Below are 22957 nucleotides of genomic sequence, written 5' to 3' on the forward strand. Positions count from 1 at the left end.
AGGATACCTATTATAGGGTATCTCAATTAATTAGTCATAAATAAATAAATAAGACACCCGGTAAAGGTATTTAATTTTCTAACAATGATAGCGATGATAAATTGTTATCATTATTTAGTTTTTTCGGAAGAAGCATTCAAATTTAATTCTACTTTAACATATTGTTAAATTATAAAATTAATTTTAATATACGCTTTATATGTGTGTGCTTTTTAAAACCTGAGAAATATCTTAGTACACGTATACACATTCGGTATGTGATAGAAGAAGACATCATATCTCCAAGGATACGTCAATAAAGTTAAGTAAAGGGAATGACACATCTCGAATGGGTTAAGAGTCGGTTTTTTTTTTTTTTTTATCGTGAATATACATATAGTCAGATACTGCGTAAATGTTTGTCGTCATAATTTTCCTGACAGTGCGACGACTGTATACAACGGTTGTCTGCTGTAAATTAAGCATCGTCTATAAGTGCCTCGTATGAGTATCTTCTAAAGAGATTTATTGTCTGGTTGCGCAGCTGTTATTGAAACGTAGGTGGCTTCCTATCACGGACGCCATCAGTCTCGGGGCAATTTAATTAATAATCTAAAGATCGCAGCGTTTGTTATATTTTTGAAGAAAAGATGATGGATAATTATATGTACATATTATACAATATATATATATATATATACACATATATATATATATATATATACAAAGCGTATGTGAGGTTAATTATAATTTTTATAAATATTTCAGACAAACAGAACTCACAATTATCTGTTTAATTGAACTTTTGTTTTGTGTTTTGCAAAAATTTCTTCTGTCTCTCATAGCTCCCATTGAACTGGATTAACATTTCTTCTTTGCACATTAATTCAGTTCAATGTATAATCTTGATACAAAGAAATCGAGAGAGAAATTGCGTAGTATATCTTGAGAGCTGGAGACCGCAGGTGATCGATTTTTCTTAAGTTAAATGGCTTGCTTAACTTTACGGATCGTCTTTTCCTTCCCGCGCTGATCAAAATGATATCGAGAAGAAAAGACGAACAATTTTTTTCAACAACGTGTGAAAGATAGGAAATCACCGGCTATCTCGAGCTGTTATCTCGTAAACACGCGGTCTCCGTTGTCTGTTGTTTTTTTTCTTCTTCTGGAAACAAAATTTTTTCAGTCGTCCTTCCGCTTTCGGAGTTTACCTTCCGTTTGAATAGTTCTTGAAACCAGATCGACACAACCACTCAAACCCGTGGGACAATTGGTTCTTGTTGTGGTTGTCGTCACTTCGTCGTCCTTTTCGAGAATCTTGCTGAGCGTCATGATGTAGCTGCAGGCAATCCTTAGCACCGAGAGCTTCGACAGCTTCTGATTGTGCGAGTACGCCGGTATGGCGCGTCTCAGAGTGTCAAAGGCCGCGCTGATGGTGTGAACTCTGGTTCTCTCTCGAGCATTTGCTTCTATTCGTCTTTCTCTCGTCATATTTTTGTAATTCCTCTGCTGACCGCCCTGGTGATGATGTTTAGACGTAGAGGACACCGTCGGATGACCTCGGTGACTCGGATGATTCTGCTGCTGGTGAATCTGACCGCGACCGGACGACGCTAGCAGATGTTCCATCATGTACGACGGTGTCTTCTCGTAAGTACCGCTCACGGCAGGGTGTGATGGCACTCTCGGAGTTTCGTCCCTCACCACTAGGGACAGCGGCTCTTCTTGCAGCCTGGGATGCGGCAGGGGAATCACATTAGACGTGAGTACCGATGTTGTCGGTGCCGTTGACTCGAACGTCTTATGACGAGGTTCTCGTCGAGCAGAAACAATCGATCGATCGTGACCACTGGGATGTTGCAGTTTTCTCATCGATTCGTGCAACCTTTCCGCTGTTCCGTCTGTTTCTTCCTTTTTTTCTTCCTCTTCTCCATCACTGGACGATGCCTTTGTAGGTGACGTCGTCGAAGTTACCGTCGACGACGTCACCATCGCGGTGATTGTCGTTGTGCTGGAGACCGTCAACGTAGCTGTCGACGACGTCGTTATTAAGGTCACAGTGGGTTTAAATTCATTCTTACGGGAGACAGGAATCCAAGGTCTAAAGGGACTAGGTGTATTCAGAGCGGTTCCCTCCTCTTGATCCACGTTGGTGTGCTCGGAGATCGGATCAAATCGTCTCTTTTTTAACGGCGTCGCGATGACGCTCGTCTCTTGAATCTTCCGCGGTTCCGCCAGCTTTCGCTTGTTTCGTAATGAAATCGGCGTCACCTGTACCTCGACGCTGTCTTCGGATCCGGTGGGCGAATGTAGACCCGATCTGCTGTCCTCGTCAGCACCACTACAAGAGCCGCTGTCTCTCTCGGAACCCGCCATAACACCAGCTGCAAATAAAATAGATAATTTACGTCAAACGTGGCTCTTGTATTTTATTTATACAAATATCATAACTACAGTAAATAAAAGTAAAAAATAAACAATATTAATTCTTACAGTCTTAATTTAAATTAAACTGTTATTAAATAACTGTTATTAAATATTTCAAAATGTTGTAAAAAATCGCTTTATCTGAATCTACTTCGTGAATTAATTTAACATCTTGTATGTTGCAATATTATTTTATTAATTTTTGAAAGCGACAGAATGTTGTTCTTATTGTTGCTATTATTAGTGTTGTTGTTATTGTTATTGTTGTTGTTATTGTTATTGTTGTTATTGTTGTTGTTGTTGTTGTTATTATTATTATAATATTAAATCTAGAAGGCTAATCTGGTTTATAGCTTTGTTTTTTATTATTTTTACCATTTGCGTCATCGTAGTATATATTGTTTATATGTTTTAACTTTTGTTTTTGTACAGAGAAAATAAAATGTCCACAATATTTGTCTATATATATGTCAGCGTAATTAATCAGAGAGTGCGATATGAGTCACTCGAGGAATTTATGAATGAAATTTGATGCGACGCCGTTTCTTGCGAACACGCGTTAATAAATTAATGTTTTCCAATGACGTTATAAAATTTCACCGAATTCTCGCATTACGAGTTGAGCGGAATACAACGGGCACAGAGAGCGAACGGCGGGATCGCGCACGTGTTTCCTTGCGATTCCGTGGGCAGAACCGTGCCTCGGACACGCGGGAGGTTTCTGCTTTGATGCGTCATCCAGCTGGTACCATCTGGCGCGCATACAGAAAAGCCGCGGCCGAGAGAGAGAGAGAGAGAGAGAGAGAGAGAGAGAGAGAGAGAGAGAGGAAAGATTATAATATACCCGGCAATATTTCGTTCCTCTTTGCCCGCGCTTCTTCAATCCAAGCCTACTCGGATTCCAAAGTGGAGACTAATTTTGCTGATTTTAGTATCGCCCGCGAAGACGCTTGTCATCGCGCGGCTTATGTGAATTCCCGTCCTGTCCTCTTCATTTGTTTTAACTCTCTCTAATGTACGTTAAGGTCCAAAAAATAATTTGGTTTTTAAATAATTTTTTTTAAATAAATTTTTACACCTGTATAATTACATCTTATTGTGCATACATACGTACAAGTTTTTTGAAACACATTCACACGTTTTTCTTTTATTTCATTTTATAGTTTTTTTTGTAATTTTGAACATTGAAAACATGTGATCGCAACACGTGTGTCGCGACGACACACGCAGTGTGAAAAGTCACGAAAGAAATAAAAAGTCACAGTGCGCAACTCAGTACTACACAATGCTCAAATTGTCGGATAAACTGACGTAAACGTCTTCTGTTTGTGTAAAAAAAAAAAAAAAAAAACGTACGTGCAAACGCGACGATGCGTAATTTTATCCAACGTTAGAATGGAGAGATCGCGATTTCGCGATTATCTTTCTCACATTTCCCAACGGCGAGACATAAAAATTCCATACGATCCGCAACTTCGCGCGATCTTAAACTTTGACATTCCTTGTGCGATTACATAAAGCGTATACTGTGATGAATTTCACAGCGCGGCTGGTTAGCGAAAAACGATTGATCGATCACACGGATTCCACGCGACCGTCATTTGATCGAACCGTGCAAATACTAATAATTTATTTTTAATTCGCGATATGGCATTCGATACGCGTTGTAGAACGCATAGAATTTCTTCGATCGCGGTTTGGCCATATATATCTGTTGACTCTCTCACTTATCTTCTCGCGTTTCTTCTTTTCCTATTTTCAGTCTACCGGTCTATTATTCCGGAATGAAATTAACGAAACGAAATCTGTTTATCGTTCTTAGATATCTAACGGCACATCTAACGTCGAGATCTCGAGATCAGAACGCACGTTGCTTTTATCAGAAATTTTCTTCTCACTTTTCTTCTTACTTTTCCTTGATTATGTATTATGATGTAAAATAATTGTAATATAAAAAATTATAATATAAAAAATCTATCGTGTTAGAAGTGCATAAAAAAATCTACGAGAAATATAGAAAATCCACATAAGATGAAAAAGAATTCAAATATGTCGATGAACTTCCAGTTTCGTAGAAATTTAAAAGTGTCAAACAACGCACACACTGCGTTTCGATTCTGCAATATTAATAAACACGCATTTCCTCATCTCTGCTCTCGCTTTCTTTCGCTTTCGTATCCTTTCGAGAAATAATACGCGAAGTGTGAAGTGTGATTGCCACATAACGCTGGCGCCAATCTTGTCTGTTCGTTGCTCTTGTTTTTATTGCCTTTCCGAGAGAGTCATCGCGATCATGACGGACCGGATCGTCTTTTCTTTCTGATCTCGGCTATCACACGCCGACCTCAGACGCGCTTTTCCGAAAACTTTTTGCCGCAAGAACTTGCGTATTTTGGAAGCTGTCCAGAGAGAGAGAGAGAGCGCGAACTCTCCGGAAAGGCTCGAAATTCCTTCGCGCACGTTAAGTATCCGCTCTGATGGGTGCCAAACGCAAGTTTTCTGCGTCATTTCCACGGCCACGTGCGAACCTCAACAAAACAAGTTTTTGCGACGCAGTGCGAATTATTAACTTGCACGTTAATTAGAGCGCTAATTGAAAAAATAATTTTAATTAGAATTGAAAAAAGAACAAAATGTACTTATTACCGTTTGGTACATTATGATGTGAGAAAAGAATGGAATAAAGAGAATTTAACGTCCGCGAAAAATCGAGGCGGATCTCTGTTTGCGTAAGTAAGAGAGATAACGCTTCCCGGCCACCTGGCATCGTCTGTATATTCGTCGCACGTTAGTTTAGAGACGTTATCATGCCGATAACAAGACCTCACTCTCGATAGCGACCATCTGCTTGCCACCGTCGTCGACGACGATCGTTATTGTTTAACTGTATAACGAAAGAGCGCAAAGCGTTTCTTCTTCATAATTCGACTTTGCCGTCGAAGCACCAACACTCCGCATCCTTGTTAGTTAAGTAGTTGGTCTCTACAAATTATCGTTTACTTTTATTTTATATGTTTTTTATAACGTGAAACAATAAAAAACACAATCGACTCCGATTGCAATGTAATCTCGACAAATTTACGCATTTCTACTTGAGAAACGTTTATTGTTAGATTGTCGCGCGCGCGCGCGCGCACACAAAAATATTTTTATCGCACATATCGTACATGCGCACTTGGAAAAGAAAACTGTTACAAGCGGATGGTAAGGAAATATTATCGAGATTCTCCCGGGAAGAAGTTGGGTCATTAAGGGTCATCAGTAGGCGCCGCTTGCTTCGACACGCTCGACCGTCGGCCGATTCATAAATATTGACCGGGCGAAAGAAACGGAGCCGATGAAAGAGGTCGCGACTCGAAACCCGCACGCAATTGATAGATACAACTTGTATCGGCCTCGATCGAGAACTTATCGTCTTTTAACCAGAGCGCAAATTCACATCGCGTTATATATACATTTAAAAGCAAACAGGATAAGTTGCAAAATTCGAATCTTGGAATTTTACAAACGATGTGTAAGAATTACTTTACAGCGCATATATAACTATACGCTAATGTAATGTGGAAATGAGATATTTCCGTAAAAATCAGAAATCTGTTTGCAATGCGAAGAACGAGAGAAGATGCACGCGAGAAGTTATGAGCAAACTGCATTGTGCAAAAATGTGCAAATTAAAATACGCAGACAGAGAGACACGTGTTTGTAAAATATATCTACACAAGACGCGCGTCAAGATCTATTTATGAATAAAAGATAGAATACATTATATTGCGTTTTTTTTTTTGTGAATTTGCATCAGAAAATAAACTGAATCGAACAGAGAAAACTGCTTGTGGACGGACATAAATAAGGAGAGCGCGGTGACATCATCTGCGAGCTATCGTAACGGCGCGGCGGCGGCGGCGGCGGTGGCGACATTTAAGCCACGTGGAGTAATTTCGACCGGAGGTCAGTCCCGCGCGCGTGTAGCTCCAGGGGAATAGTTAAATGATGATATATCCCGCCGGGAAGCTTTGCAATCCAGAGATAGAAATTATCCGCAACGTTCGCAGACGCAACGCGGTTTTTCCGTTCATAACGCAAAACCCCTCTCATGCGGTGAGAGACGCGCACGCTCATGCCCCGTTTGTGTTGCGAGCAAGATATAGGCGCTCTCGCGGCAGATATCTCGGGATGCATCTCTTTGCCGCCGCCGTCTCGTTCGCATTTGTTCAAACACGCCGGGCACATCTGTGCAAACTCTGGCGCGCGAGAGAACGTAACGGCTTGTGCACGCCCGACCTTCCGCCATCCTTCCGTCGTGCTTCTTTCACGTGACGCTTCGCGGAGGTACTCTTCGTGGAAGAAGCGACTTATTTGATATTGCGTCTGTTGCACAGTTGTGTTTGCCTGCGTGTAAAATAATCATGATGTGACGGGCGTGTTATTATTATTATTTCGGTAACCCCCAAATTAATTTCTTAATAACTCTCGCTCTTTTTTTTTTACGGACGATATAGCGAATTTCGAATTTTTCTCACGAGTAATTTGTAATGTACGAGAAATACGTATTGTTCTTTGGTTACAACAGAATTGCGCGCGATTAGAATTTATCGACGAAAGAAAATGTTGTTTCATTGCGTTTTTTATAGAAATCCGATATAGATATTTTCCGTTGTGAAAAATAACAAAAAAAAAAATAAAAAAATAAAAACAACAAGCAGATAATTCGCTCTCCACTTATTTCCTCGAAAGAGGAATATTAAAAAAAAAAAAAAAAAAANACTTTTTTACGTGGAAAATTGAAAAGAAAGAAAACATTTACGGCGTGTCAAAAAAAAAACTTTCAACAGCTTTCGAGAGCTTTGAATAGAACCCGAAAGACTAAATATAGAATGTGCGCGAACGGTTCTCGCACACGCGCGGCCAAAATTTGATCAGACATACGACGACAAAACTTGCAAAAGTACGATGGTAACGATATGATTGATATCGAGAACGAATCCACACTCCTTCTTCTTTTGCGCGCAATATAAGCGTGTGAGAAGAATCGGAAAGCCCCGATAAGCGCGATTCGAGCGTCGTGATCTATGACCTGAATTACGAAAGTCTCTGAGAAAAAAAAAAAAAAAAGAACATGCGCGCGTGATACGATTGATATATCTAAAAAACATTTGCTATGTACGTTTCACAATATCAGTGTACAATAAAAAAAAAAAAAAAGAAAAATAGTAAGTTACATACTTATTTCATCTTTACATATTGCAAATAAAAAGTAGCGAGTTGTTACTTTTGATGTACTTTCTTTCGATTTTAATTAAGAAAAAGATTTGCTTTGATACGGCGGTGAGATTACCATATAATCACTAAAAAAAAGTCACGGTATGTGCGCGCGCACACGTACACAAAAGAGGATTCGCGCTTTTTATAAGTTTCTTACTATATATATCGGTTTCGAGAAAAACCATTCTCTTTTCTTCGATCATATTGGAAACTATTTCACGGAAATAAAAGAATCAATCTAAATGTGGAAGGTTGCTCGATCGTAGATATCAAAACTCGCATCGAGTGATTTCCGTCATCGCGCTGTCGTCTATACATCGCGTGGACGCCTTGTCCGTCACCGGGGCCGGGCTGCCTTTTGTGGAATTACAAAGCAGCGGGTTTTGTGCGGTGTGTGTGTCGACTAGTTCGCGTAATTACACGACATGCCAATCGCATCCGGCGCCGCGCGACGCCGTGGGCCGCTAATAATCACCTGTTACGCACCGGTAATGGCGACGTAATACGCGGAGTCGCTCGCGTATCGGCTCGCGATGTCTTAGATCGCCGGGCCCGATACGAATGTCTAATGACTCTCGATACCGCGTACTTAACGATTGCTTAACGAGCGGTCTCCGTGCACCGATTACCGTTTCAACGCGTGTCAAAGCGCGTTTCGCAGTCGCCGCCGATTGCTGTCGCCGCTGCCCACGTCGTGGGCGTGTGCGCGTTTTACCGTAAGTTTCGCCTTCGCCCTGGCGCGTTTTATTGAGAGAATTATATACGAAAGCCAAAGCGTTGATTTAAGACCGCGTGGCCATGTGCTGAACCGCGCGTAGGCGCGAAAGTGTGATCGCCGTCCGAATTAACCGTCTTATTCTTCTTGCGCGAAGCGAGAAGCGGCGTGACGCCGAGTCTTTTGCTCTTGCGTTATTCATCGCGCTGCGAAAATCGTCATGGCTCAATGAGAGATACGACCGACTGCAATTAATAAGAATAGGAACAGAAAAAAATAATAATAAGATACAATTGAAAATAATTACACACTTTGGGGAAGTGTTTTGCGAAAACTTTGCATACGCTTTGTTTTATTTTGTGAAAAATAATACGGCAATTTTAATACAAAAAAACAATTAATAGCGTAGCTCAAATTATATGAACGAAAAATTGTGGGAAAATGGTGAAAAACTTGTGTGAATTTTAATTTTGAAAAATCTACCTAAAAAAAGTGTCACTTTTTTTTCAAAAAAAATCTGACAAAAGAACGAAACAAAGTTTTGACAAACAAGTTTAGAAAGAATCATGCGCGCACATGCTGCGCAACGACGACAACCGAAGAGCTTATCCCTCGCTCGCGCGCTATTATATTCCACTCTCGTATGGCGGCGCGTCGCGTTTCCGCCGGAGGCTTTCCGCGAAGCGAGTAGCGAGCGCGCGCGAGAGAAAGAGAGAGGGAGGAGAGAGTAAAGGCAAGAGAGGAAATAAAAAAAAAAAAAAAAAAGATGCACCGATAAATCTCGACGACGCGACGCCGCCGTGTGGATGCGCCGTTTCCTGTCCCTCCGATCCTCCAGAGAGCGCGCGGCATTTATCGCCGCTGCCAATATACCATAGTGCGTAGCTTCCGACGAGAGAGGAAGCTACGTCGCCAGTTTCTTCGTTCGTCGCAAAATAAATCGACCTCGTTGGTCGTATCTTAATCCGGCTCGATCCAAATAATGAGGCAACATCTCAATACCTTTGCGATCTCTTCGAATGTTTTCTGAGAAAAGATAATGATTTTTCCTGCCGCGAACAAACTCGCGTCGCGTCGCGTTGTTGCTTAAATTCAATATCAAATTCAACTCCGGTTTCGTTTGATTAATCGACAATTTGACAAAATCTGAATTTGTCAATAAAATTGAAAAAAGTTTTGCTACACAAATAATAATTGTCAAGATAAATTAAATTTGCACATGTGCGAAAATTTACATTGAAGAAGCTGACAATGATCTTAATCGATCTGCGTCTTGCTGTTACGGCAGAAATATCATTGTTTTGATGTGAGACAATCAACAACATATATCTTATTATTATACATACATTTAATTGCAGATGCGGCAAATTTATTCTACAATATCAAATGACGGTAATTAAAAGAAATCTCTTTTGCCGCGTCAACAAACTTCAATCGAATCGACGCTTTAAAACTTAACGATTTTTTTTTGCATAATTGCACGAGAAGTAAAACAAGACGTCACAATGTTTACTAGACTAAAAATCAATTAGCAAAAATGCATATCGCGTTCTGTTTTATTCAATACAAGATAAAGTTTACATTTTACAACCCCGATGCAAAATTTATTCACGCATCCGTTTGCGCGATATCCCCGTTTCCTCATAAGTCGCGCGCGATAAGAGAAAGCGAGCGACGACGCGAACGCGTGTACTCGACCGGGAGGAGAATCAGAGAAGATAGTCTCCAGAGAAGAGAGCAGAGAGGAGAAGAGAAGGCGGATGGCGCTAGCCAGATGGTCGTGAGAGCGAGCGTGACTTGGTATACCGAGCTCTTGGTTGTTTGCGCGACCGGCTGGACTGATTGCGAGAATCTCTCCTTGTCCGTTCTCCTCGCTCCGCTTCCATTTACTCGCTCCTTCCGCCACCGCCGCCGCCGCCGCCACCCCCTCCTTCTCCTCCTCCTCTTTCTCCTCTTCCTCATCCTCCTCCTCTATTCGCTGCGCACATGGCCGCTCGGTTTATCGGAGTCTGGTCGATCAGTGCTGGGCGGCTCCACGTAAACACAATGCCCCCGTACGTGCTGAATGTGTAATTTGTTTGTTTGTAACTTCTTTTTGCGCGTGATCTACGCGTTGAATCGTTTTCCTTCTCGCGCGCGCTTTTTTTTTCTTTTTTTTTTTCCATTCTGTTTTTCTTTTTTGAATGAAATCGCTCTCGAGCAAACAAAAACTCGTTCGCGCGAATCAAACATTGGTGAAGTTATATTTATGTTTATTAATTAATTATTATGAAAGAGAACGAGACGAGCGAGGAAGCAAAAATTTAATTTCTCGTTTTTAAAAAAATTTTTTTCTCTTTTACAAAAAAGAGATAAACTGTATTTTTATTATCACACGCGCGATTATATCAACAAAAAAAAACGATGTTTTAAAATTCTATGCAATTTGTGCACAATATTTGCCTTTCAAGGCGTTAATAAACGATCACAATGATCTCTAATAATACTAAGTGAAAATATATCGATCGAGCGCGTGCAACTAAGAGAATTTTCTTTTTTTTCTTCTGTTAACCTTGTGACTTCTGTTTCAACATACTTGACCTCTGTCTCAGCATACTTGACTCGCAGACATTATAATGGTGACTTTTCATATCATCGCTTGGTATCTCGACTGTTAATAACTTTAATAGTGCTCACACAGGTAGAGTTTATCAATATCGAAAATGCAGGTTTTATGTTGTATCTGTTGATCGATAATGTTACTAATTTCTTTGCCCTTTCTATTTTATGTTTTTTTTTTTTTATGTTCGAGGAGAGTGGAGTAATCGCGACTGCGGAGTAATCTCGAACGCAGCTATTGCAGTGTGTTAAAAAAGAAAAGCAGTTCTACTGTATTGAGTCGAGAAATCTCAACATGTCCAGTACCAGACAAAAAATATCGATATTGTGTGGTTTAAAATAGTTTTTTTATTTTTTTTTAGATGCCACAAGATTATAAAAAGAACAGAAACGAAATGTGATACAGAAAATTCGAAAAACGCTACAGAAGATGTTAAAAGAGCAAGAAATTAACATTAGAAAGAGCAGCTGTTTTATATTGTGTACCAAAAACCACTATATTTAGAAAAGTCAATTGCACAACTTGTTCGAGATTATTTTCCATATGGTGTTTGAGATTACTCCACAACAGTCGGGTAATCTTTTTTTTTGAACAACAAGAGTTTTGGTTTTTTTTTTTACAAATGTTGATCTAAAAGTGGACGATGAGATTATATTATTATTAAAAAGGTTAGGTATATTTTATATATTGGCACAATACCGGCAAGAAATCACTAAAAAATGATTCTGGCTCGATATCGGTGGTTTTATTTACTCAGTATCGTTTGCATACTGTTGAACAGTACTGTTTTACAATACTTCGTCGATACCGAATCTATATTGACTTGTGTTTTGGCCGGCTTGCTTGGCAAAACAACATTGAATCGTTCTTTGTGTCTGATATTGTAAATGTATAACGACATTCTAATATTGCTCTTGTAGAATATGCCATTACTATTTCTGTATCGGTAACCCATTACTGGGCGATACTTCCGACGCCAAAAATTTCAGTTTCAAACGCGGACAGCATCTCCGACAAACACATAAATCGAGTTAAAAATTTGACAATTTTTTTGCATCGGATGTCGGAGTTGCCAGGGATTACCGATATCAGGATAATACTGTAGCGCGATGTTAAATTCAAGTACCGATATAATGTCAATGATCGGTACTGCGTCTCGGAGTTATCATCTCAGCATTTTGCCAATATCGATATTAGCGGCCAATATCGCCAATATTGCATTGGTATTGAGCCGAGTTTTACAAAACTCCACTTGAGTACTTTAATTTAAAATTTATGACACAAGAGAAACTAGATGTATGAGATTACATTTAATTACAAAACATTAATCAGATCTGATTGAAATTATGTTAATATAAAGAAAAAATCGATTCTTTTCGTGAAAATTCGATTTCGAGAAATGACATCTATACTACTGTGTTATTTAACTTGAATGAACATTTCTGATATTCGAATCGATCTTACGTGTCTTCTACAACATTCAAAATAGCTTTCAAGATACTCGTTATGTTTACCTGACATAGCAAAAATATTTATCGATTCAAATTCATCTGCTTAATATATTTATCGTTACATTTATTAAATATATATATATGTGTGTATATATATATATATATAATCATATACTTTGCGAATATTTATTTTGCAGATTGATTTGCGATTAGTAAATTTTTCAAATATGACAATTGTGCGATACAAAATAATGAGTAAAATATTGCAAATTAATATTTAATTAAATTTAAGACATAAGTCGGGATTTTTAAATTAATAAACATATATCTTTTTATGTTTATATATTATAATTAATTTAATACACATTTTTTTATTTTAATTAAAAATACATATTCCAATTTCATTCTTTTTTTTAACTTACATATGTACAAGATTTATTACATATGTACAAGATGATCTAATAGCCGTACAATCGTTCGTAGACAGATAGAAAGGGTTATACCGAGTCAAAAAATTATTTACCACTTTGCAAGATTTGCAATAACGAATTCTTAATTAAAATAAAGATTCGCGAACGAGCGTGTGAATCTACGTGCAGAAAAGAGATAAATAGCACAGCGTTTCGCGCTCTTATGGTTGCTGTGCACGCTGCAATTCAACACACACACACACACACACAATGGGAGGATAATATAAACAGCATATAATAGCATATAATATATATTATGCTTTTGCATTTTTAATCATCATTATTAATTATTTTTACGTAATACATGTGTTTAGAAATTCCTTTTATTGAGTTATCGCGTGCGTAGCAATCATAAGCGCGCGAAATGCTGGGCCGTCTGTCACGCATATGGATGCTTGCGGATCTCTATTAATTAATAACTCGTTCATTATTGCGAATTTGATACAGGCAAAGTGATACAGGACTTTTACCTCTCCCACGAGCGATGATGCGAATATTACCAGATATCTTTTTATATATACATATATAGTGTCTAATGTTAAATACACATTTTATAGAAAATCTTTTTGAGATTTTCTTTCTCTCTCTGTCGACGAAATTAACTATCTAATATTTGCCTTTCTCGTTTTACGCACGTACGATGATGCGTATCAATATATATACTACATCCAGTCGACATAATAAACACGCACAAACGATTCACGTGTCACATTCACGCTCACGCGTGAACCATACTCGTGTTTACCAATGTACTATCAATATAAAATTGCGATTGATAACAGGTACACGCGCATCGCGATTTCGTGCAACTTTAATGTTAATGCGTAATAAGTTTCGACTGTTCTAATGACTGAAAACACATCTGTGTGTTTAAAAGCGCTTGCTGGTTTAATCATACATAGATGGTATATAGCAATAATTTTTTTGTTGTTGTTCCAAAAAAAAAAAAAGGAATCATCACTGATTATTTCGAGCGTGAGTAAAAGCTCTCGAGCAATCGCTTATTTTAATCGCGTCAAATGTGAGCTTGACGATCAGGACCAAGTGCTGCTCATTGTACTTTATTGATTATATATGTATTTATATATATATATATGTAAAATATTATATATATATAATATAATATTATATATATATATGTTTAATATATAATATATTAATTATATATATACATGTATAAAGAGTATATCATTATATACATATAATCAACATATATAACGTATGTACAGAGTCCGGCCGAATAATATGTACAAGCGGGCGCGACATGATTTCTCATGAAAAAATAAAAAAAAAGATATAGAAAAAAGTTGTTTTCATTTTTAACTTAGTTTTCGAGAAAATCGAGTTTAAAAATCCGCTGCGTACGTGCGTTGTTGTACGGCTAAGATATGGTTCAAGCGACGTATACCGTGTATCGCGCGTGTGCAAAACAAACTCGATTTTCTCGAAAATTAAGCCGAAAATGAGAAAACTTTATTCTTTATATCTTTTTCTTTATTTTTTTTTCACGAGGAATCACGTTTTTCCTATTTTTTCATGAAGATTCACATCGTGTCTGCTTGTACATATTATTTGGCCGGATTTTGTATTAGTTAAATATCAAAAAAAAAAAAAATAATAAAACGTATATATTTACACTGTTTTTTTAGGGCAATTCTCTTAAAAACAATTTTGTAAAAAACTATCAGAAATTTGGAATTATATATAAAATACCAATTATTTCTTGAACCAGTCACTTTTGTCATTTTATTAATTACATATGTATTATGTACAGTAAGATTGAAATGTTTTTTAATTACGACATATGGTTTTGTTGTTGTAGAAATCAAAGAGCAAAATTTTTCAAGAAATTAATTACTACTGTGCAAAGTAGTGTTATCACACAGGTAGCAAGGTTGTAAATAGGCACGTTCCTTCGTCTCGTAGCATCTTTTGTATACATGAGATTTGTATGGATGGGATTCAGTAAAGTAGATTTCAGTAAAGTAGCCACTCTCGAAGCAAAGTCAAAATTGCAATAAAACCTCTGACGAAATTTGTATTGAGTATTATACCCATTGCCCGAAGCATCCGCAAAGTGTCAAAACTGATCAATTTATGAAATGCCTGGTACTATTTATTTGTGCAACAGCACAGGTGTGGGTTCAGAATCATCTTATACATTACCAGAATTCGGGGATTCTTTTAAAGCAGGTCAGAATAATACATTATTTAAAAAAGACGTTGGACTTTAAAAAATATATACAACAGATCAATATGCAATTAGATCTTATTTTTTGTTGCAATTTGAAGCAATTTCCATTGACTCAAATATTGTATTGAAATTTGAAAAATTATAAAACAACAAAAAAATTGGAAAACAGTGTTAAACGTACGACAAATTTGAACTATTTGCAAGATTTTTTTAATTCAAATTGTTTTGAAATGATCGAAACAAGTGATAGGAGTGATAATCTGGTGTGACATTGAGAGAATATGGTTGGTGTGATACGATATCTCATTTCAGTTTCTTTCTTAGTTTGCGCAAGGTCGGTTTTGCAGTGTGTAGTTTTGCGTTGTCGTGATGTGAAAATCGCCTGTCTCATGATTGACTGAGAATTAAACAATTTTATTGGATTGCTATCTTTGAATTGTTTAATTGTTAGAATTAATTCTACAGGAGAGCAACTCAAAATAAATTATTTCTTTGCAATCTCACCAAACAGAAAGCATCACTTTTCCAGGATGCAAATTAACTTTTGATCATCGATTCTGTACACAGATCTCATCTGCAAGTTTTCTTCTCTCATTTTCATTTTTTTTAACAACGTAAATTCAAATAAGAACACGAGTCTTTTGCTCAAATAAATCATTGAATATGTCACTTTTCCATAGATGTGCAACACGTAACAATCAATAACTCTATTATACAACTCTCCTAATGAATTTATTAGATAGAAATAAATCTATCAGAATCAGGCGTGAACTTTTGCATCACCCAACATTATGTTTTCTTTTGTAATCGGTAACATACGCGTACACGCGTCATGTTAATACATAAACACATAAATTTTGCGTATATTTTGGACAAAGTCACGCATGGAACGAGAAAAACGACGCCAAAAGACAATTCCGCGATGACATCGCAAAATGAGACTGACGTACGTGGTGGTACATAAAAATATTTAACTCACTGCTCGTGTAACGATGTGCGTGTAGCGATAAGCAAATGGTAAAACGTGTTCCTCGCAGTTACGAGATCTGTAAAAAGCAACGGGGTGCACATTCTTCGTCGCTGCTCTACAGTAGTAGTTCGCTTGCAAGTCGAAATGCAATGTCGACTCGCTCGTCGGCTCGCGACGGCGAGTTCGAGAGTAAAAGTAGTCGGGCGAGAAGAGATGAGATATGTAAATGAGAATGCGCGTGAAGACTTTTTAGATAGCGCGCATGGCAATCGATAGATATACCTCGATTATAGTTATCGCGCGGAGGCAGGGCACAGACATAATCTAATTAAAACGCTCATTGTCACGTTTTTATGTCAGCTCGATTATGATAACGGAACTGGAGGACAATTTTTTTATCGGCGATGTTTTCGACGATGAGATTAATACCTGCTAAAAAATCAATAAATAGTAGGTATATATATATATATATATATATATATATATATATCAAACAAATAATAAACAGTAATAGCGTAAAAAGATTTCTTTTCTCCGATTAATATCAAATTATAAGTAATAACTTTTAATATCCAATTATAAGTAATAACTTTTTTATTATTAAATTTAGCAGTTAGTTATAAAATAGTTAATGGAATAAAATATTATAAATATTATATTATGTTCGTTGAATAAATGTGCAAATCGCATTAAGTAGAATATTTATTCACACACACACATACACACACACCTGCACGTCTAATTAAATTTATTATTAAATTAACCATTAAGCGACGGCAATATTATCAGCAAACACTGATTTTATCGATGAATATTGCTGTATTCGTGCCAACAACACCGTGTGACCAATTACATTTATCTCAAAGCATATATTTCGTTGAGTTCCGTTGATGATACTGTGATGATACACAAGTTTGTGAAGATGTTGAAAGGCGCGCGTGTATAATAATTTATTTATTATTTGCTTTGTTTTTTGTTTGAAACACATGCGTGCAACTCTGTACGAAAAATACGGCGTTATCGCAAGCGACGAGTTTAACATGTTGAGTGAGTATTGAATCGGAATACGAGCGGAATGCGCTGACGTTTAACACATGTATATACGATCTTATTAAAATCTTGATCTTATTAAAATCAGCAGCGGCGTAACATTTATCGACGCGATTTTTTAATCGATTTTTTTTCCGCTTTCAGGGAGGAAAGTAAAGCCCGAAACTTCTCTTTTTTTTGTGCGGAAATCCGCTAATACGTGAATGGCAATAAATAAGAAACATAAAATAACATTAAAAAACCTTGCGTTGAAAATTTCTAATATAACGATAGCAAAAACGGAATAATAATAATTTTATAAAATGATATAAGCAATATAACCTTTATTTAATTCTTTATTACGAGATTTTTTTTAATAATGTCAACGATGCATTTTAATATAATGTGTTTACAACAAAGCATGTAACATTAATTAAAAAATAATGGGCTAATTAAAATAATGGGCTGTTTAAATAAACTTTTTAGTCGTTATAAAAAAAAAATAAAACGATCTGTCACTCCGATATTAAATTAAATTAAATTAAATTAAGATGATGATTCTCGCGGTCAGATAGGACTGTCGATTTTTCACTGATCGCGCGCAAATCGGAAGTTTGCGGATGTTTCATCGCGATATTGTGTTTTTTCATATGTTATCTCATCCCCTAAGATATTAATAAATTTTGATAACTATTGCAGAGATAAAACATCTCATTAAATGGAGATTTTCTCTTGATAATTGTCACTTAATGTCATGTCTTCTCATGATAATTTCATGGAAAATTTGACAGAGATATAAATTATGTTACTTTTTGTTTTCACATGTATATACGACTTCGTTATAAATACTGAGAATACTGTGAAAAAAAAAAGAAGGAACTGACAATACAATACAGATCGTCAGATGTCGGTCTTTTGTTGAATTCAACCTAAATCGGCATCGTTGTCGCGTTTGATTCCGTCGTGCTCATTGTTGTTTACGCATTGATGTTCAGCACCGATTTCGAACTTGGTTCAAAGGAGATTGCTTGTTCCTTAGAAGTGTATCTCTGCGTGCGGATATGTGACGACTCACTGACTGGCGCCATCGCAAGCCACAACCGTCGCACATCCTATACATCGTTCTCTTGTTTCTAGTTTTCCCCTCGTCTCTCTTACTCGATCAAGTTGCTACACCATTTTCCAATGTCTTGACAAAAAAAAAAGTGCTACTATTATCCGGCATCGAAAAATACGGTGAATTTAGATTTGGTTCTTTTGATATCGTTCTGAATAATTCAGCGTGTGTTATTATCAGGCTGCAGAAAACGTAATAAGATAATGATCCTGTTTTGACCCAGCAAAATTTTACATACTACATGTGAAACATGCGTGATACACCGCGTGAGTTACGTATGACAATTGGTCTCGATGTGTCTGGCAGCTCATGATGTATCAATGAAAAAGTGTCACTAGATCCGGATTGTACCGAATTTGTCAAAAGAATTATTAATTCGCAAATGTCTAAATATTATTTAAATGTTTTAAAATTCAGCAAGATAATAAGTAAAATTCTCTCGTGTTTGTACTGTCCTCTGTATTCCCGTCATATATTTGTTCATTAACGCTATTACCTAATTACAGGGTACATATTTATTCCAATCGTTGTCTTTAACTAATTCTTCTTTCATTTCTCCGATTCCGATTAGTCGCGATCTCTTATTCCACATCGCTGGCACGTTCACGATAAATATTATCCGCCAAAAAGATCGTATCAATTGACTCGCAAACAATCGACGTAATGATTTACAAGCGAAATAAATCCGAATATTTATTCTTCAGTGGCAACTATTTAGCGAACGTTGAAGTTTTATTTTTTTTTAGCAAATAATTGATAAAATACAGATCTAATTTCCAACTGAAAGATTATTATTTTATCGATTATGTTTTACATTGAAATGTAAATCGCACATGTGTGCGTGTGTGTGTGTGTGTGTGTATAGATTTAATATTACAGTGACAGAAATTTGAAGCACACTCTAGATAGAGCAGTTTTTTAATACAAATCACGATTCTGTTATGCTTGGAGACTTATAATTTATTCATTTGTTATATGTGGAAATTTTAGATCGACGACACGAGAAAGTACGAAAGTGAAAATGTTTCGATACATAAAAGTAAATACAGGAAGAATAAAACTGAGATTGTGATTTAAAACTGAAGTAAATTGATTGAAAATGTAATCGAGATAAGAAATAAAAAAAAAAAAAACATTTCAATTTAACTAATCAAAAACAATACATAATAGTAACATTCACAGATTACATCCAAAGATGTTTTCATTGTGTATATCTTTGATTATCTTCATATATATATATATATATATATCTCTTATTGTTAGATATGAATAAAAAAAGAAACCAATTAATTTATCTGATCAACTGATTGGTACGTACAGTTAAAGTGAAACTTTGTTTATGTGAAATCGATTTTGGACATTTTGTTCGGTATGCATGTACTTAATTGTGATTTAATTTCATATCTCAATATAAATGCAAATAATATTTTGAACGCGAGATATCATTCGTAGCGTATTTTGTTTTCAATTATAATTCTATTACTCTGTTTACTTATCTTATGTGAGATATCGTGTGACGCGATCGCATATATCTGACACACCATATACTTAACACAAAACTTTCAAACTCGTGATATATAAATAAAGGTTTACTGACACATAAGTAAAGGATTTTTGTAAAATTTATAATTTTAATTTAATTTCAAACAAAAACACTTTGCCCAGTATCTGTTAATATTCCAAACAGATCAAAGTTAAATCACCTACGTGTCGATCTCGTGTCGTCGCTCGATTCAAATCCGCGGGCGCGCTTACGAACCTACGGATTAAAATTCACCTTTCATAAGGGCTGAAAGCTCGAACGTACTTTCCACCACGTGATCGCTCATTTTCCTCGCATGGATCACCGGGTGATCTTCTTTCTCACCGGCGTTTCTATTTTCCTTGATTTTCACGCACCCTCACGCACTTAAATACACTATCTTCTTTCCCCCAATGTGTGTACGTGTGTGTATTTAAAAAACCCACAAAAATCTCGACGCACATACACACATATAAACACACACGTGTGCAATCAAACTGTTTGGTTCATCGTTTTGGTAATCCCAAATTTTTGTTCACCAAAAAAAAAAAAAACACAAGCGTGATATTCGAAAAATTATTATTTCGCGAGTGTCCGTATAGGCGATGAAATCGTAACTGAAACTGACGCGAATCCTCTCTCGATCGCAGTCGACAGTGAACTGACTCGCCTCGTGTACTCACTGCTCCGTTTCATGCTCTTACGTGTGCGAGGGAGGGCTGACTGGCTCTGCGCTCTACCACTCAAATACCACCACCAGCTTCGCCACCGTCGCTGCCGCCAGTAACGTACTACCACCACCACTACCACCAACACCGCAATCGCACCACCACCACCAAGACACCGGCAACACTATTATAGTACTACTGAACTACTACTGCCAACACCACCACCACTACCATCACCATCAGGCTCAGTCGCGACGTCGCCTCGGACATGGTCTCTCTTTGTCTCCCTCTTGCATCTCCACTGCGAGCTTTGCCAAACGCAGCATGCGAAAACGCCGCGTGATGGTGGGGAATCGCGCCAGGAAAGAGAGTCCGTGACAGAGAACAGCAGCGTTGGCGTTTGGCGTTGGCGTGGCGCCGTTGATAATAGTGGTATGCGTCGCTCTACAGTGATACCAGGTAGCTCCGATGACAGTAAGTTACGTTATTAAGCAGTATCGATAATATTTGTCCACTAATGAACACCGCGTGTTAAACAAAGCGAAGAAATAATGTGAACAAACGATATTTAGCGATAATTAGCGATAGTTAGCGATATATCAATATCGATGGCTGATGAGTCATCATTGAGTCCTAACGACGTTAGGAATAAGCACTAAATGATGAAATAAGAATTTTTTTAACGATTTCTATTGATTCTTAATTTCTCTTTAATGATTTTTTATGCGACGCCAGTATCCGATGTTGGCGCCGCTGATCGTAGCGATGTCGTCTATTGGTAACCACCGAGATGTTGGGCGACGTAGCGTTGGCGTCGGCGGTCGTGGCAGCTACGAGGAAAAAGGAGAGGAGAAGGAGTGCACGCATTGTTGGCGGCGGGAGTCAGCGGGGGCCGACAGAGCGGCGCCAGCAGGCCGAGAGTTTAGCTTACAGTTCCTCTGTACCACTCGCTCGACCTTCTTGTCTTTCCTTTACTGCCCTCGCTTGCTTTTTCTCTCTTCCCAGTCTCTTCGCTAACTCTACGCTCTCCTCTCTTCATTCTTCGGTTCTCTTTCGTTGTATAAGCCACTCTCTTGCCCACCCACCACTAGTAGCGCACTCGACGTGTGTGTTAGTCCGTGTGTGTGTGTGCGTATTTTTGTGCGCGCACGTCTGTGTTGAGAGCGGCCAGAAATCGCCAGGAGTTTATGGCACTGACCACCGCAGGAGTCTTTTTCCCCCGATCTTGAGACGGCGGAGGCCGTTTTACCGGCGTTGATCTCCAGGAGACTCGACCTCCGAATATTTTTGTTCCTTTTTAGCCCTCTCTCTCGCTTTTGTCCTACGCCCTCGCCTTCTCCTGGCGTTTCTCCTGCTTACGTCCACAACGAGCGGACTCGGGTGCAACGTTCCTGTCCTCCTGAAGGAATGTTCTCGCGACGTTGAAACCATGGGAACCACCCGCGGGCGTATTGCGTACGACCGGGAATTAGGAGCAGTTCTTTTCTCTTCGGAGGCGGTAGCGGAGCAAACACGCCCGCGGGGGTCCGCCGAATCGTAAACATCTGCGAATTCGTGCGAACGACAATTTACGCGACGACGAAATGATCGCAAGCTCAAGCTCGATGTTCGAGCACCGTGTCGTTTCCAATTAATATTATAAATGAATAAATAAGCGATAACAGAGTGAGGAAAAAAACGGCTCATAACTAAAAATTATATTTAATTATTTTTTTTTTTAAATTGTTATGCAGTCGTTTAAAGTACTGTAAATTAAACTGCACATTTTGTCGACATTATATCTTCTCATCTTGTCGAAATATGGCCTTCACGTTGCGTCTAATTGGCGTGTCAACCGAGCTGCCATCGTCACATAATAGGTACATACTTACAAAAAACTATTATACATACGTGGGTCAGACAGGCTAGTCTCGTAAATATACAATGAGCACAATAATAACGCAAGTCTTCTTAGTTCGATTTATTTTATATATTTGATCGTGTTAAAAAAAAAATATTTTCTTCTAACTTTTATCCTCGACATGATGCAATCACACGACCGTGTGGTCACCATCTGTGAACGCAGCTGGATATTTTCCGAAGTCGACAAATCCGTATGTCCAATCCGCTCGGATTAGCGCAACTCAGTTTTTTTTTTTTTTAATGTTATACTACTAGCGAGATTACCGTCAAATAGATAAGTAAGATCTGTTTTTATTTTCTTTATCTTTGAAGCTTGTTCGTGTGTCATCGTTACACGCAATTACAATATTTCAAACTATTTTTTGCGTGCGTGTAAACTTTGATAGCCGCGAAATCAGATAAATTCGAAAATGAATATTGAACGAGAAATAAAAGTAGGAAAATTTTTGCAAAAAAAAAAACAAAATCATTTAATTTCCGCGTTTATTTAGATTTATTTATTTAGCGCTCGAAACTATTGTATGTGTGTGTGTGCGAGAGAGAGAGAGAGAGAGAGAAGTTTCATGAAAAGTCTTCATCAAGATCGGATTTTTGAAGCTAAACAACTTCCGCGCTTTATTCCTGTCAATAACCAGACTTGTCAAACCAGAAA

At 37.7% G+C, this 22957-nt stretch overlaps 1 protein-coding gene across 1 annotated transcript; it reads right to left on the reverse strand.

Moving 5' to 3' along the window:
- Positions 1-715: 715 nt before the first annotated feature.
- Positions 716-20528, reverse strand: LOC109856889. The gene is made up of 2 exons (XM_020432615.1): positions 19991-20528; positions 716-2363 (listed from the first exon to the last, which is right to left on the reverse strand). The coding sequence occupies exons 1-2, from the start codon at positions 20040-20042 to the stop codon at positions 1162-1164; spliced, it is 1254 nt and encodes a 417-aa protein (XP_020288204.1). The 5' UTR covers positions 20043-20528; the 3' UTR covers positions 716-1161.
- Positions 20529-22957: the final 2429 nt, after the last annotated feature.

This window comes from Pseudomyrmex gracilis, unplaced genomic scaffold (genome assembly GCF_002006095.1).
Source record: "Pseudomyrmex gracilis isolate BER0280 unplaced genomic scaffold, ASM200609v1 scaffold_4, whole genome shotgun sequence".
In the NCBI taxonomy this organism is placed as follows: domain Eukaryota; kingdom Metazoa; phylum Arthropoda; class Insecta; order Hymenoptera; family Formicidae; genus Pseudomyrmex; species Pseudomyrmex gracilis.